General features: G+C 42.1%; 1 protein-coding gene across 1 annotated transcript in view; it reads right to left on the bottom strand.

Moving 5' to 3' along the window:
• Positions 1 to 16,755, bottom strand: part of LOC309567350 (vomeronasal type-2 receptor 26-like) — a gene marked incomplete at both ends in the record, with an annotated part of 116,841 nt that overhangs the window by 47,551 nt on the left and 52,535 nt on the right. The window contains one exon of the mRNA XM_082272765.1: positions 15,402 to 16,184. Within this exon, the coding sequence (XP_082128891.1) occupies positions 15,402 to 16,184 (783 nt within the window). The remainder of the gene's footprint in view (positions 1 to 15,401; positions 16,185 to 16,755) is intronic.

Raw genomic sequence — 16,755 nt, 5'->3', positions numbered from 1 at the left:
TCGAACCAAGTCTCCGTTATTCCCACTAGGTCTATGTCCTCCTCATGTACTAACATTTCCAACTCATCCATTTTATTAGCTAGGCTCCTGGCATTAGCATATACCCCTCTTAGTTTTACGGAAGTTAACGTGATTGGTTATGTTTATTCCTGTTTGGTCTGTGGTTCTCCCGCACAGACCTGCCAATTGACGTTGTGGACCTACTGTCGCTGCTGACCCTACAAATGCCTTCAGTCCTTTGCTCCCTCCTAACTGACTCTACTTCTGAGCCCTCCCCCCCGTCTCCTAGTTTAAAAGCTCCTCCAACTTGGTGGCCATCTTTCTCCCCAAAAGAGCTGTACCGCCCCCATTAAGGTGCAGCCCGTCCTTACTAAAGAGCCGGTAGCCGACTGAGAAGTCAGCCCAGTTCTCCAGGAACCCAAACCCCTCCTTCCTACACCAGTTCCTCAGCCACTTGTTAAGTTCCCTAATCTCCTTCTGCCTCTCCTGTGTGGCTCGAGGTACAGGCAGTATTTCAGAGAAAACCACCTTGGAGGTCCTTTTCCTCAATCTATTACCTAAGTCCCTGAAATCGTTCTTAAGGATCCTCCACCTACCTTTAACTTTGTCATTAGTGCCCACATGCACCATGACCGCTGGGTCATCCCCAGCTCATGCAACCCCATACCATCAGAGATGCAGGCTTCTGAATTGAGCGCTGATAACAACTTGGGTTGTCCTTGTTCTCTTTAGTCTGGATGACATGGCGTCCCAGTTTTCCAAAAAGAACTTCAAATTTTGATTAGTCTGACCACAGAACAGTTTTCCACTTTGCCACAGACCATTTTAAATGAGCCTTGGCCCAAAGAAAACGCCTGCGCTTCTGGATCATGTTTAGATATGGCTTTTTTTTTGGCCTATAGAGTTTAAGCCGGCAATGGCGAATGGCACGGTGGATTGTGTTCACCGACATTGTTTTCTGGAAGTATTCCTGAGCCCATATTGTGATTTCCATTACAGTAGCATTCCTGTATGTGATGCAGTGCCGTCTAAGGGCATGAAGATCACGGGCATCCAGTATGGTTTTCTGGCCTTGACCATTACGCAGAGAGATTGTTTCAGATTCTCTGAATCTTTGGATGATATTATGCACTGTAGATGATGATAACTTAAAACTCTTTGCAATTTTTCTCTGAGAAACTCCTTTTTGATATTGCTCCACTATTTTTCATCGCAGCATTGGGGGAATTTGTAATCCTCTGCCCATCATGACTTCTGAGAGACACTGCCACTCTGAGAGGCTCTTTTTATACCCAATCATGTTGCCAACTGACCGAATAAGTTGAAAATTGGTGCTCCAGCTGTTCCTTATATGTACATTTAACTTTTCCGGGCTCTTATTGCTACCTGTCCCAACTTTTTTGGAATGTGTAGCACTCATGAAATCCAAAATGAGCCAATATTTGGCATGACATTGCAAAATGTCTCACTTTCAACATTTGATATGTTATCTACGCATATTATATTGTGAATAAAATATAAGTTTATGAGATTTGTAAATTAACAAATCAAAAATGTGTTGCGCTAAATCATAAATATACAAATGTGATACAGGAAGATCTCATACATATAAATAATATGAAAAAAAAATGTCCATGTGATCAAAAATGGTGACTGTAGTGATATAAATGCTACCTAGGGCAAATCATACAAAAAGTCTGTGTAAATCCAGGTTGCTGTGGTCAAACAATTCCAAACACCTCCGTGACTGTGCTCAAATCCACCAGCAGAAATGCAAGCCTCTCACCTTACTATCTGACCCGGGAGTCACCCATAAGGATGATCGAACTTTTGAAAAGTTTGGTTCGGCCAGAACATCCGAACATCCCGAAAGTTCGGTCCGGATTTCAGAACCCCATTGAAATCAATGGGACCCGAACTTCGGTAATCAAAAAACACAATTTTTAAGCCCTAAAACCCAATAAATGCCCCTAAAAAGTGCCTAGGGTTCTGTGTCATGCCCCATTAACTATTAATCACACAAAAAAAAGTTCTTAAAAATTGTCATTTTTGATAAAAAAGCCAATTATTGAAAAAAAAAAAAAGAGAGATTTTTTTGGATTTAGTATCTGGGGGGTCTAAATGGTGTACATGTGAAGTTTCAGCTCTGTAGCATGTCCAGAACCATGAAAAAAAAAAGATAATTTTTCAGTAGAACAGGGATGTGGGACCCTCCTTTAACACCTATATGATCTTTTTTTCTGGTTCTGGACATGCTACAGAGCTGAAACTTCACAGGTACACCTTTTAGACCCCCCAGACACAAAATCACACAAAAAAAGTTCTTAAAAATTGTCATTTTTGATAAAAAAGCCAATTATTGAAAAATTAAAAAAAAAAGAGATTTTTTTGATTTTTACTTTGGATTTAGTATCTGGGGGGTCTAAAAAGTGTACATGTGAAGTTTCAGCTCTGTAGCATGTCCAGAACAATAAAAAAAAAAAGATTGTTTGTATTAGAAAACTTTCAGCACAGGAGGTTGGCTTCACTGCTGTAACACCTTGCCGGTTTAATAGCAGGCATTTTTTTGGGTTCTTTGCAGTCAGGAAAAACATCTGAACTTGTGTATAGCGGTACTGTGCACAAGTTCTGATGTTTTGCCTGCCTCCAAAACCCCCCAAAAAATGCCAGCAAAAACACACCTGGGCATTTTTTTTTTGACGCTAGCGGTTTTTTTGCATTTTTTGGGGTTCTTTTGAGGCAGGCAAAACATCTGAACTTGTGTATAGTGGTGTGTATATACACACACACGTATATTTATATACACACCTAGACATATATAGGTGTGATAGTAGCAGAAATATATGCTTGTGCTAATGAAATCATTTACAGTAATATATTTCTGCTACTATCACACCTATATATATGGCTAGGTGTCTATATACATATAATTATGTGTGTATATATACCACTATACACAAGTTCAGATGTTTTGCCTGCCTCAAAAGAACCCCAAAAAATGCCAAAAAAACGCTAGCGTAAAAAAAAAATGCCCAGGTGTGTTTTTGCTAGCATTTTTTGGGAGTTTTTGGAGGCAGGCAAAACATCAGAACTTGTGCACAGGACCACTATACACAAGTTCAGATGTTTTTCCTGACTGCAAAGAACCCAAAAAAATGCCTGCTTTGAAACCGGCAAGGTGTGAAAACCGAGGAGAGAAGCTAACCCCCTGAGCTGAAAGTTTTCTAATACATACAATCCTTTTTTTTATGGTTCTGGACATGCTACAGAGCTGAAACTTCACAGGTACACCTTTTAGACCCCCAGACACAAAATCACACAAAAAAAGTTCTTAAAAATTGTAATTTTTGATAAAAAAGCCAATTATTGAAAAAATTAAAAAAATAACAAAAAGAGATTTTTTTATTTTTACTTTGGATTTCAGATCTGGGGGGTCTAAAAAGTGTACATGTGAAGTTTCAGCTCTGTAGCATGTCCAGAACCATAAAAAAAAAAGATCGTTTGTATTAGAAAACTTTCAGATCACAAATATGGCTTCTCGGTTTTCACACCTTGCCGGTTTAATAGCAGGCATTTTTTTGGGTTCTTTGCAGTCAGGAAAAACATCTGAACTTGTGTATAGTGGTACTGTGCACAAGTTCAGATGTTTTGCCTGCCTCCAAAACCCCCCAAAAAATGCCAGCAAAAACACACCTGGGCATTTTTTTTTTGACGCTAGCGTTTTTTTGGCATTTTTTTGGGTTCTTTTGAGGCAGGCAAAACATCTGAACATGTGTATAGGGGGTATATATACACATATATGTCTGAATATATACCCCTAGACATATATAGGTGTGATAGTAGCAGAAATATATTACTGTAAATGATTTCATTAGCGCAAGCATTTATTTCTGCTACTATCACACCTATATATGTCTAGGGGTATATATTCAGACATATATGTGTATATATACCCCCCTATACACATGTTCAGATGCCCCTGCAGCATAAAAAATGCTTGATTGGTGAGAAGCCATATGGGTGTGCCGAAGCAATTCAGAGAAATGATCATTTCTCTATAGCGGTCACCCTGCTATGGAAGGGTTTTGTCACCCTGCCATAGCAGTCACTGCCAGTTAACCCTACACTACACTACGGTCCCCTTACACTTAACACTTTCCCTACAGAAACTAAATTTTTGAAGCTAACTTAAGTGTAAAGGAGCACTCTAACTACACTAGATATCCCTTTCCTCACACTAAAAATAGCTAAATGACACTTTTAAAGTAAAATTAACAGAACTGCTTCCGCTCTCTTCCATGTCCAGTATAACAATGCTAGGAATATGGTGGGGGCGATCTTATATACTGGGGGGGCGTATTCACTAATGATTGGTCTAGGGACCCCCTAGTCACTCCAATCACATTCCTAGCATTCTCCTGCCCCCTCAATTGGCTTTTGCTAATGGTTCTGGTCCAATCACGGGCTTTTAAAGCCCATTTCCTGAAGCATTGCATTTTGGGCAGTTCTGGTTGCCGAATTCCGAACTTTTTGGGCAAAAAGTTCTAAATTCGGCCGAACCTCGAACACCCAATGTTCGGGCCGAACCGATGGTCGACCCGAACCGTTCGATCATCCCTAGTCACCCAAGGTCAGATACAGCAGTCCTCTATTGGGGTAGTAGATAGCCAACAGGATGGTATACAAGAGAGTGTCCAGGATCAAGCAGCTCCCAAATCCATCACAAAAAGCCAGATAGAGAGGGAAACAGAACAGACAAAATCTAGTGCTCTTTGTAACGTTTGTAGTGAAGCAATTTATTCATCAGATAGGGTACTCACAAAACACTATGTGACACTGGGCATATCGAACATCTGTACATCATTACGTTGGCGTGCAGGGTATTGACTTCTTCAGCAAGGGGTGGAGCTTAGCATACAGCGGTCGGGTTATATCGGCTTCACAGGCCAATCAGCTTGGAAATAGTAAAAGTGCCTGCCCCTCCAGACAAAGCAGGAAGAGGCTCCCGGAAAAAAGTACACTGCCCACAGAGCAGTGCAGCCCACAATACAGCAGTATCCGGCTAAGGGAACCGTTTGTGCATAGATAAATGCTGGGGACAGGTATTGCAGAGCCCACTGCCAGAAAGAAAGTGACAGTAGGTACTGGCATTTTTAATATCAGCGGCACCACTTTAACCAAGAATGAGATTAGGGTTCTTGATAAAGAGTTGAAATATGCACCTATCAATAACCCTAATAAATTTGATACATATGTAAACATACAGAAATTTGTTAGGACCCTCAACCAAAATAAATATTTTCTAGCTAAACAGGATACCAGACCCCCAGTGGTTGGGAGAGGGCATCACTCCACCTTGAAAAATAAGTCAGTTTTCAATCCCCTCAATAAGGACAACAAATGTGTGGATGTTTTTCGTAATCTGGTGGTGTCTGATCTGGAGAAGTTACATGTTAAAAAAGTCCAAGATCCCCAGTTGATTAAGAAAGGTATTTCTAGCTTGGAGAAGAACAAGCAACTTGTTGTGATCCATCTGGCAGATAAGGGGGGAGGGCTGGTGTTGATGAGTATGGTATATTATAAGGAAGAAATGCTGAGACAACTCTCTGATAGGGACACTTATTGCCTACTCAACAGTAACCGCCTTAATGAGTTTAAAGCACGGTTGGATAAATTGGTCAAAAAAGGATTGAATAAGGAGATCTTAAATAATAAGGAGGCCCAGTACCTTAAGCAGGCAGCATGTAGAACCCCTATTATATATTTTCTCCCTAAGATGCAGAAGAACGTAGAGAGACCCCCAGGGAGACCTATTATTAATGGAATTGACTCCCTTATCTCTAGGTTGGGCCAATATATTGATTTTTTTCTTACAGCCCCTAGTATTGCGCACCTAAGCCTTTCTTAAGGATACCAAACATGTTATACAATGCTTACAATCTATAGGTGATGCTGAGACATGTATTCTTGCCACTGCGGATGTCAGCTCCCTATATAGAATCATAGGGCACGAATCAGCCCTAGAGGCTGTAAAGTGGATTGCTCAGAAATAAAAGAGGAGCACTCCAAATACATTGTGGAGTATCTCAAGTTCTGTCTTGGCCATAACTATTTTTGGTATTCTGGTGATTTCTATCTCCAAACAAGAGGTGTTACTATGGGGGCTAGATTTGCTCCGAGCGTAGCAAATCTTTTTATGGCCCAGTGGGAGAATGATATTGTACTGAAAGACTGTCCAATGGAACTCCTATGTTATAGGAGGTTCATTGACGATCTAATGATTGTTTGGAGGGGTGACATGCAATCCTTTGATCTGTTCAAGGAGAAAATGAACACTAATGATAGAGGGATTGAACTCACATGGACAACACTGCTGGGCCAAGTGTTGCTGCAACCTCCAGAGAAACTCCTCCTCATATGGGGACGCTGCACGGGTGTTAGCTTGCTCCATAATGTTACCAGTGTCTCCAAGAGCTGCTTCTCATCGCACTAGGATGCCAACCCACCACTTGCCACCAATGTAACAGATCAACCTGCACCCCAACTGGGTACCTCCATTGACGGATGCTCCTAGTGCTTTCCAAGCACTCCACCAGACACCATAACCACCCTAGACCCCACAAACCGCCACAGCTTGGTTGGGTCTCGCCGTCTCCTACCCACCCTGGACCTACGACAAGGCTCCAGGTTCCCGTGGGTGACCCTCTCTTTCCCCAGAGAGTGAAGCAGGAACAAGCTCCTACGTAAGCTCTTACAAGAGCTTAGTGATTATCCAAGGGAGTATGAAGAGCATAGCAATCCCTTGTAGCAGCTTCCCCCAATGAGAGACAAGACTCTAGATTGAGGGTGAAGTATATCTCTTTATTAAACAAGAAACATACTTTTATACAGTTTCCCCCCACAAGATTACCACCCAGGTGGACCTTGTGAAGAACAGGACATGGCATTCACAATCCAATGAAAGCAGAGTTTTACACTCCCATACAGTGTAGACAATTCCTCCCCTCTGCCTGATTATAGTAGCATATGCAGATTAAAGTGTATACAGGAACAGAATTAACCTAAACTAATTATCTAGCCATCTGGACAGAACAATGTGAGGTCATTAACATTTAACAATGGGACAGGCACAATCCACATTCCATTTCAATGCACAAACAATAGGGAAGTCTGCCAATAACAGTCTGTGTGTCTCTCTCACAGACAAGCACACGGAATACACATTATCTAGGAGTCAGACTTCATGGCAATGATCTATAACAGTCTAAGTCTCCCAGTGTAATGTAGGATTAAATCTTCATATTTCTATATGAAGATATTGCTGACAAATATTACTGTCCCATCTGAAGCAATTCAAACCATTAATTAACTGTCCGTTACCCCGTCACAAGGAGGATTCACGTTCAATGGTCCTATCAATATAATGTTTGATATTTCCCAAAGACTTTCACTGTGGGGATATGGTCCTCCTATGACACACTGATATGCCTATAACAGGAATGTTTGGCTCCTGCACTAAAACATACTTACCTGGTTTGACATCTAGGGTAAGAACTGTCTCCCAGACAATTCAGTGTAATTCTGCTGTATAGGAATTGATCATGTATGAAGATAGATAATAGGGCTGTATGGCCCCATATGATATTGTCACTAAATGTATACAGGCAGTCCCTGAGTAGGGAGGAGCTTCGAGTTCGAGTCTAAGCTAACTTCGACTCAAACATCGAACGTTCAATCATTCTTCAAATGACAAACGAATGTGCTTCTTCGTGGAGATTCGAGATCCCATAATTCACTGCGCGTGCGCGGCACGTGCAGAACGTTATGTGATTGGCCAAAGCATACACCCTGACCACATGCTTTGGCCAATCAAATGATCTCTGCCATGATTGGACAAAAGGCAGGCTGCCCTTAGCCAATCATGACTCAGGGGCCAAGTACACAATAATAATGATTAAAATAATTTCAGGGCATTTTTATTCTGCATCAAAAACATATGAACACGCTCACTTATATTGCATATGTTTGTTTTCAACATTTCCATGCACTCCTCTTTTTTCATTTTGTGATTTGTAACGAACTGGTCTAACCTTCTGTGATCTTGATTGTAATTGTTTCTTTGTTGTTTGACTTATTTTCTCTCAATAAAAATTTATTGAACAAAAAAAAAAGGACCAAATGGGTTTCGTATGAGGTAGGCAGCCCTCGGATGCAACATGTCTAATTCTGAATATCATACATCATGCAAAGGTCTCTCGAATGCCTTCTCTGCCATTGTTTATTGACACAGAGAAGGCGTTCGATAGAGTGGACTGGGGATATATGGCCGAAGTCTTAGCCCGCCATTCGGGTTCCACGGGGAGCATTAAATCGACCATTATGGCCTTATACTCATGCCCATCTGCCCAGGTATACACATCAGGACTCCTCTCAAAACCCTTTCTGATTTCAAATGGCACCCGTCAGTGGTGTCCGTTGTCACCCACCATCTTCAAAATTATGATTGATCCCCTTGCGGAGATGATTCGTCGCCAGCCTCTCGTTTTGGGTTCCCGAGCGATCACTGCCCCAAGTCCTGAGAATCTTGAACGCCTTTAGTGCAATCTCATACTACAAAGTCAATTACTCCAAATCCCTTATTCTGGATTTGGGTGTTCCCGTACCATCAAAACTGAACTCCAGGAAGTCATGCCCTTCTCCTGGGCGCAGGACAGGATCCCTTACCTGGTATTACCCTCACCGCATCTATTCGGTCACTGGCCAAGGCGAACTACGAGCCACTAATCCTATCCATTAACTCCCAACTACGTAACCTGGCCAAAACTGAATTATCATGGGTGGATAGGCTGGCAGCCTACAAAATGTCCATTCTTCCACAAATTCTATACTACTTCGGAGTTCTCCCGATACCATGCCAACACGGTTTGTCAAGTCACTAACCAAGTCCCTACATGGATTTCTTTGGCAGCACAAAAAACCTTGCTGTGCTCGTAAATATCTCATCCTGCACAAATCGGTAGGTGGCATGGGCTTGGTTGATCTGAACAACTATAGACAAGCGGTAATCCTTGATCAGCTCCAATATTGGTTCCACACTGACAATGACCCCCGCTGGATATCGAATCTGTGGCAACTGACACCCCGTATTTGATGTCTCTCCTGCTTCTTGATGCGTGGGATCCCAGGGACCCCTCTTCTCTGCCTTTCCCCCAATGCATGCCTCGATCTTGGTCTGGCGTCACATTCTTCGTAACTCCTCCAGGGAACCCCCCATAGACATGTCTGCTATGCCGATACAAGCATTATCTCTCAGGATACCCTTACTATACACTAAACCATTGCAATCACACCATATATCCCACTTACAGGACTTTTTCCGCTCAGGTGAGCCTTGCGGCTGGTCAGACATGAGGGACACGTTCTCTCTTCCTCCTACTCTGCATTTCCTATGCTATCGCATAACTCAATTCCTTGCAAACCGCCCCTTACCCAAATTGACTATTCCTTCGGGGGCATGGAAATTCCTCACGCACCCTACCCCAATGAAAGGGGGCATATCGCTTAACATGTCCTATGCCTTGGCAGACTGGCAGATTGGCAGCTGGCGATTCGATCTTCCTTCCTCTATTCTAAGTGTGTAAGTCATTGGGAAATGATGTTCAAACTGTTACATAGGTGGCACTATACCCCTTACAAACTGTCTCAATTTTCCTCACAGCATTCTGCTTTCTGCTGGCAGGGGTGTGGACAGACTGGCACACTCTCACATGTTATGTGGGAGTGTCCCAGCCTGACTAGCTTTTGGAACAATACCTTCAAACTGATATACGCAGTTTCGGGCATTCTGGGTCCTCCCTCTGCGGGGCTAGCACTCTTAAATCTCAGTTTTCATCTTCAGGTATGAAAGGGGTTAAAGTCGTTTAGGACATCCCATTCCTTAACACAAAGGCAGCTACCGGGCACCAAACAAGAAACCCAAACGAATAATCCCCCCCCAAGTACTAGACGAGGCTCTGTATTGAGGGTCAAGCAGGAATCAGACTCTTTATGAAAAGCATACAGGCTCTTTATATACACCTAAGAGTACTTCAGTCATCACAGAATAATGACCCAAATCCAGCCCCCAACATCACACAATGGTTAAATTAAGAGCCGCCAATACACATTGCTCTGAGTGTCAATACATCCCTTAGCAGACAACAGGTGAGTTCATTAGCAGACTTAACAATAGGTGAATGGAAAGCCACCTCAGACAAGATCATCACAATTTACTTATCCAGACAAAAGCAACATCGTTAAGCAATAGGCAGTCGGTCTCCCTGCACCCTAAGTGACTCCCGTCACAATGTCATTATTGCAATACAGCGCAACTATTCCTTTTGAACGTCTGCTAGCAATTAATCAGGGCAATTGTACAGCTTTTGATAACAGATGGACTTCCTGGTTGCATATGACAGGTAAATCCCCTTGAAGTATTCCTATTCCTATCTCTCCGGAGATCAGGATGGCGTGGTGGGCCTCAGGGGAAGCCTGCCGCCTGTACCCCCCTGCACAGTTTGTGCCCATGTGGGGTGTGGGGGAGGGGGCGGGCTCCCGGGGGAACACTATTCGCCCTATCAGCTGGAACATGGTCATTATCTTAAATGGTTGGCACCTCATCACTTCTGTATGTGCTCCTCTTCTTTCGGCAATGTCTAACCACTGAATACCTGAATATTGTGTTTGTTACGTTATAACTTTCCTGTTTGTACCTGAATTCCACTGTACGTTACATTGGTTTGCACTTGTTCTTGTCCTCTAAATTTAATAAACATTATTGAGATAAAAAAAAAAAACATATGAACAGTGTTTTATAAAAACAAACAAATATGGTGCAAGGGACTTTAAAGAGACAACCATATATAAAACTACATAAATCTTATTCTACAAAAAGGGACCCCAGAACTTGAAGTGCTCCCAAGATCTAAATCTGGCACTGCATGGACTGTTTATTTCATGGTCTTATGTACCTTCTATGACCAATGGGTCTTACCATAACAGTTTGAAAGAAGAGAAACCAGATGCTGAGTTGTGAATACTGAGCAAGGAAGTTTATTTTTTTTTTCGCCCAGCATTCTGACTCAAATAATTATTAAAATGGAGGAAGGTGCTTCCTGTATCTCGGTCAGTCTCTTCACAGGTGGAGTGTATTTGATATCACTCAACCTGTGATTCACTCAGACTGTCAGTACGGAGCCGGAACTATACAGGAAGCATCAGCTCCATTCTGACAGCTCAGCTGAGACAGACACAGACTCAGCGGCATGGGGGCCAGACCAAATGATTTTGTAGGTCGCATACAGCCGAAGGCCGTAAGTTCCCCAACGCTGATCTACTGAACATACTTCACCCCATCCATAGATCTCCTGCTCTGTATGTATAATCACTCACCCCGTCCATAGATCTCCTGCTCAAAGGAGCATGGGGGAGCTCATGACTATAATGAGGACGGTATTGACACAGCCCCAGATGATCCACAATGGCTCAAAAGTGATATGGTCCAGAAATATTTAGACAGAATAAGGGTGGATAAAATGCCTTGACCAGATGGCATTCGCCCACGCATCCTAAAAGAATTGATCGCTGTAATTTCAAAGCCTTTGATTCTAATTTTTAGGGACTCGTTAAGGACTGGAATAGTATCACTGGATTGGCGTAGGGCCAATATGGTGCCTATATTTAAAAAGGGATCAAAGTATTTGTCAAGTAACTATAGACCTGTTAGTTTAACTTCTATAGTCGGGAAGATATTGGAGTGTTTAATAAAATAACACATAGATGAGTTGCTGGAAAGAAATATTTTAAGCAACTGACAGCATGGATTATTGAAAGACAGAAGTTGTCAAACAAACCTGATTTCTTTTTATGAGGAGATAAGTAAAACCTTGGACAGAGGGGTGGCTGTGGATGTGGTATACTTGGATTTTGCAAAAATGTTTGACACAGTTCCCCACACACGGCTAATGTGTAAGGTAAAGTCTACTGGCTTGGAAAGATTGGTTTATAATTAGATAGAAAATTGGCTAAAAGATAGAATTCAGAGAGTAGTGGTTAATGATTCTTACTCTGAATGGTCTAAGGTTATTGGTGGTGTACCCCAAGGTTCAGTGTTGGGACCCTTACTTTTTAAATATCTTTATAAATGATATAGGGCCTGGGATTAAAAGTACCATTTCAGTCTTTGCAGATGACACCAAGCTTTGCAGTGGAATAACTTCCTTATAGGATGTCTCCAACTTACAAGCTGATCTCTATGCACTGTTCCATTGGGCAGCTATGTGGCAAATAGGGTTTAATGTTGATAAATGTAAAGTTATGCACTTTGGGGCTAAGAATATGCATGCATCATACATACTAGGGGGAGTAGAACTGGGGGAATCCATCGCAGAGAAGGATCTGGGTGTTCTGGTAGATCATAAGCTTAATAATAGCATGCAATGCCAAGCTGTGGTTTCCAAAGCAAGCAAAGTCCTTTCTTGTATTAACAGAGGCATGGACTCAGGATAGGGAGATATCATTTTGCCCCTGTACAAATCATTAGTAAGACCCCATCTGGAATATGCAGTTCAGTTTTGGGCACCAGTTCTTACAAAGGATATCGGGGAACTGGAGAAAGTGCAGAGAATGGCAACCAAACAGATAAGAGGCATTGAGGAGCTCAGCTATGAGAAAAGATTAGAGGAACTGAATTTATTCTCTCTTGAGAAGAGGAGATTAAGGGGGGATATGATCACCATGCATAAATACATAAGGGGTCCATATAGTGAACTTGGTGTTGAGTTGTTCACTTTAAGGTCAACACAGAGGACAAGGGGGCACTCTTTACGTCTAGAGGAAAACAGATTTCGTCTCCAAATATGGAAAGGTTTCTTCACCGTAAGAGCTGCGAAAATGTGGAATAGACTCCCTTCAGAGGTGGTTCTGGCTAGCTCATTAGATTGCTTTAAAAAAAAGTCTGGTTTCTTTCCTGGGTGTACATAATATACAGTAAGTGAGTACTATTTTTTTTTTTTTTTAAGTAAAGTTGATCCAGGGAATATCAGATTGCCTCTCGGGGGATCGGGAAGGAAATTTTTTCCCCCTGCTGTAGCAAATTGGATCACGCTTTGCTGAGTTTTTCGCCTTTCTCTGGATCAACAGTGGGTATAGGATTGTGTATATGGAATTGTATGGTTGGGTTTTCAATATTGTTTTTTTTTTTTTTTTGGTTGAACCAGATGGACTTGTGCCTTTTTTCAACCTGACTAACTATGTAACTATGTAACCATGCCCTGTATGTACAATCACCCCCCCCCCCCCCTCCACGTCCATAGATCTCCTGCTCTGTATGTACAATCACTCACCCCGTCCATTGATCTCCTGCTCTGAGCAAAGGTTACTGTGGTCTGTGATCCCTATAGAAAGTTCCACAACTGAGCAATGGTTACTGTGGCTAATATCTGAAGTAATCTCTATTCCTAGTGGTCTGTGATCCCTATAGAAAGTTCTACAGCTGAGCAATGGTTACTGTGGCTGATATCTGAAGTGATCTCTATTCCTAGAGGTCTGTGATGACTATAAAAAGTTCCACAACTGAGCAATGGTTACTGAGGCTAATATCTGAAGTGATCTATATTCCTACAGGTCTGTGATCCCTATAGAAAGTTCCACAACTGAGCAATGGTTACTGCAGCTGATATCTGAGGTTATCTATATTCCTAGAGGTCTGTGATCCCTATAGAATGTTCCACAACTGAGCAAGGGTTACTCTGGCTGATATATGAAGTGATCTCTATTCCTATAGGTCTGTGATCCCTATTGAAAGATCCACAACTGAGCAAAGGTTACTGTGGCTGATATCTGAAGTGATCTCTATTCCTAGAGGTCTGTGAATATTATAGAATGTTGCAGAAACTGACCGATGAACAAAACTGTGAAGAAAGAAAGCTCTACCTACCTCACACAGGAACCTTGGCCCTCCCTACACTGCTACTCTCTAACTGGCGCTATACTGTCTGATATGATGTAAAGAAATAAATCTCTCCCTACCTCACACAGGAACCACGCCCTCCCTACACTGCTAGGATTGTCAGTCTGCACTGTCTGACTCAAAAAAAACTACTCTCTCCCTGCCTGAATCGCATGCCTGTCCCTGTCTCATCACCCGCACAATGACACTACGCGCTGCGGTTGCGGAGCAGCCTTTATGTAGTGTGGGGAGTGTACTTGGCCCCTGAGCCATGATTGGCTAAAGGCAGCCTGCCTTTAGTCCAATCATGGCAGAGATGATTTGATTGGCCAAAGCATGAGGTCAGGGTGCATGCTTTGGCCAATCACATAACGTGCTGCACGTGCGGCGCGAGTGCAATGTATTATGGGAAACTTGAATATCCATGAAGAAGCACATTTGTTCGTCATTTGATGAACGATGGAACGACCGATGTTCAAGTCTAATGTAGCCTCGACTCGAACTTGAAGCTAATCCCTATTCACCACCTCATGTCAGTATTCTAGGTGTAATCCTGGACTCTGCCCTCTCCTTCTGACTTCATAGCTAATCACTGTCCAAATCTTGCTGCCTTAACCTCCGTAACATCTCTAAGATACATCCCTTTTTACCAATGTCCCCACCAAGCTACTAATTCACTCTCTTGCTATCCTTCACTTTGACTAGAACAATTACCTCCTCATTGGCCTACCTCTACACAAGATATCCCATCAATAGAGCTAATGCTAGACTTCTTCATCTTACCAATAGCTCATTAACCACCAATCCTCTTTGCCAATTACTCCACTGGTTTACACTCATCCAACAAATAAAATTCAATCTACTAACAAGAGCCCTGCCTTGAGGAGCTTACATCACCAACTTTATCTCGAAAAGTCAAACCATCCTCTCTGCTCCCGCATGACCTCCTGCTTTCTAGCTTCCTCAACATCCTCCTATACTCACCTTCAGAGCCTCTTTCATCCTTTGGAACTAGTTAATGTCTGGCTATCTCCTGCTCTGTCTGCCTTCAATGAGTCCCTGAAAACACGTTTGTTCAGGGAAGGCTATCCCACCACAACTTAAAACTATACCTTTATTTTCTCCATTAGATAATCCAACACAGGTATTTTTGTATCACTTGCAGATCCCTTTTAGATTGTGAGCTCCCATGAGCAGGGCCCTCCTAACCCTCTTGCATTGAATTGTATTGTAACTTTACCATTTCTCTTTTTTTTTTTAAAAAAAGCACTGTGCAAAGAGTTGGCGCTATTTAAATCCTGCATTATAAAAAAGGCCAAAATGTTTAGTCAAAGTACTTTTTAAAAAACCTTCTTACATTTCTATACAAAAATTAATCTAAAAAAGAAGTAACTGTTGCACTATACTGTTTTACCTTTTTAAATCTGTTAATATTAAAACTGTGGTTAAACTTGTTGAAATAATGTATAGCTTCGGCCATAGCTTTTACTGCAATATACACTCGTACCGATTCTCCGCTAAGAAAATGTATGGCAATTTTTGGAAGAAAGACTCCTAATAAACTTTCACTAAGAATAGTAGCATTTTGGAAATTAATATTTTTCCCATTTTGAGTTGATGTTAAATTGTAAAATGTAATCATCAGATTATCCAGCAACAGCCCAGTTTGTGAATGTCTTGATAATAGATTGTCATCAAACAGACTTTCATCTATAAGAATTTGTGGATCAAAAAAATCTAAAGACAAACTTGTTATAAAACTTATCAAAGCAGTTAATATCTTTATTTCACCTGACGTCCAGCCTGGGGGAAGGATAAGCATATTGTTTTCATTAAACTTAAAGTATTCATTAAGGTAACTGTGAGCATTGCTTGTGAAGGATCCACAAAGTATTAAAACGTTACAATTTACTTCACGAAGTGTGTATTTCCACTGACCCATTGTAACATAATTCATAGTCATTCTTTTTTCAAAAGCCACACAAATCTCCTGGGAAGCCAAATGTCTCTTAAGAATTTGTGCCTCATTCTCTCCGGTATCATCGTCTGATAAAAGTATTCCAACCCAATTCCAGCCAAAATATTTCAATAGTGTGGCAATTGCTAAATAATGAACATAATCATTCTGAACGGTCCTGAAAACATGCGGGTAAAGGCGTCTGTCACTTAATGAGTAATCGGTGGCTCCATAGCTGATCTGAAAAGAGGAGGATTACCTATTAACTCTAATGTGACTACATTTTCTGATTACAGATGTAGCACCCTACAGGTAGGTGCTAGGTAAAGTATAGTGGGCCTTTCCTGCCTAACAGCAGGGCCATGATTTATTTTTGTCAGTCAGGGTGTCATGGCTTCCAGGTGTGTCTGCTGAGAGGGGAGTCTCCCCACTGGTCCTGTGAAAGTTTTCTCATTGGGCAGTGGAGGAAACCCAATCAGGGACACATTCAGGCTTGTAACTACCCCAGAAGGCAGATTCTGTCACAGAGGATTTTGGGAGTGGGTATAAGTCTGAAAGGGGGAGCATGGTGCAGTGTCTTTGGCGGGAAGCAGAGTCCCAGTAGGGAGAGTACAGCTGTCTCTCCTCCTATCAGAGGAAGCGAGTGTCCCGGGTGGTGGCCTGAGAATCCAGAGAGTGTGAAGCTGAGCTGCAGAGGGGATCCGGTGTGCCGAGAATCAGCGGAGAGAGAGAGGGGTCCAGTTCCAGGAAAGCCTACAAAGGCCGTGAGTACTGTGGACTTCCCCTGGGGGTCTGCCTAATGTCAGAGGGG

The sequence above is a fragment of the Pelophylax lessonae genome, assembly GCF_965119305.1.
Source record: "Pelophylax lessonae genome assembly, chromosome: 1".
Lineage (NCBI taxonomy): Eukaryota > Metazoa > Chordata > Amphibia > Anura > Ranidae > Pelophylax > Pelophylax lessonae.
This window is presented reverse-complemented; position numbering and strand designations above follow the sequence as displayed.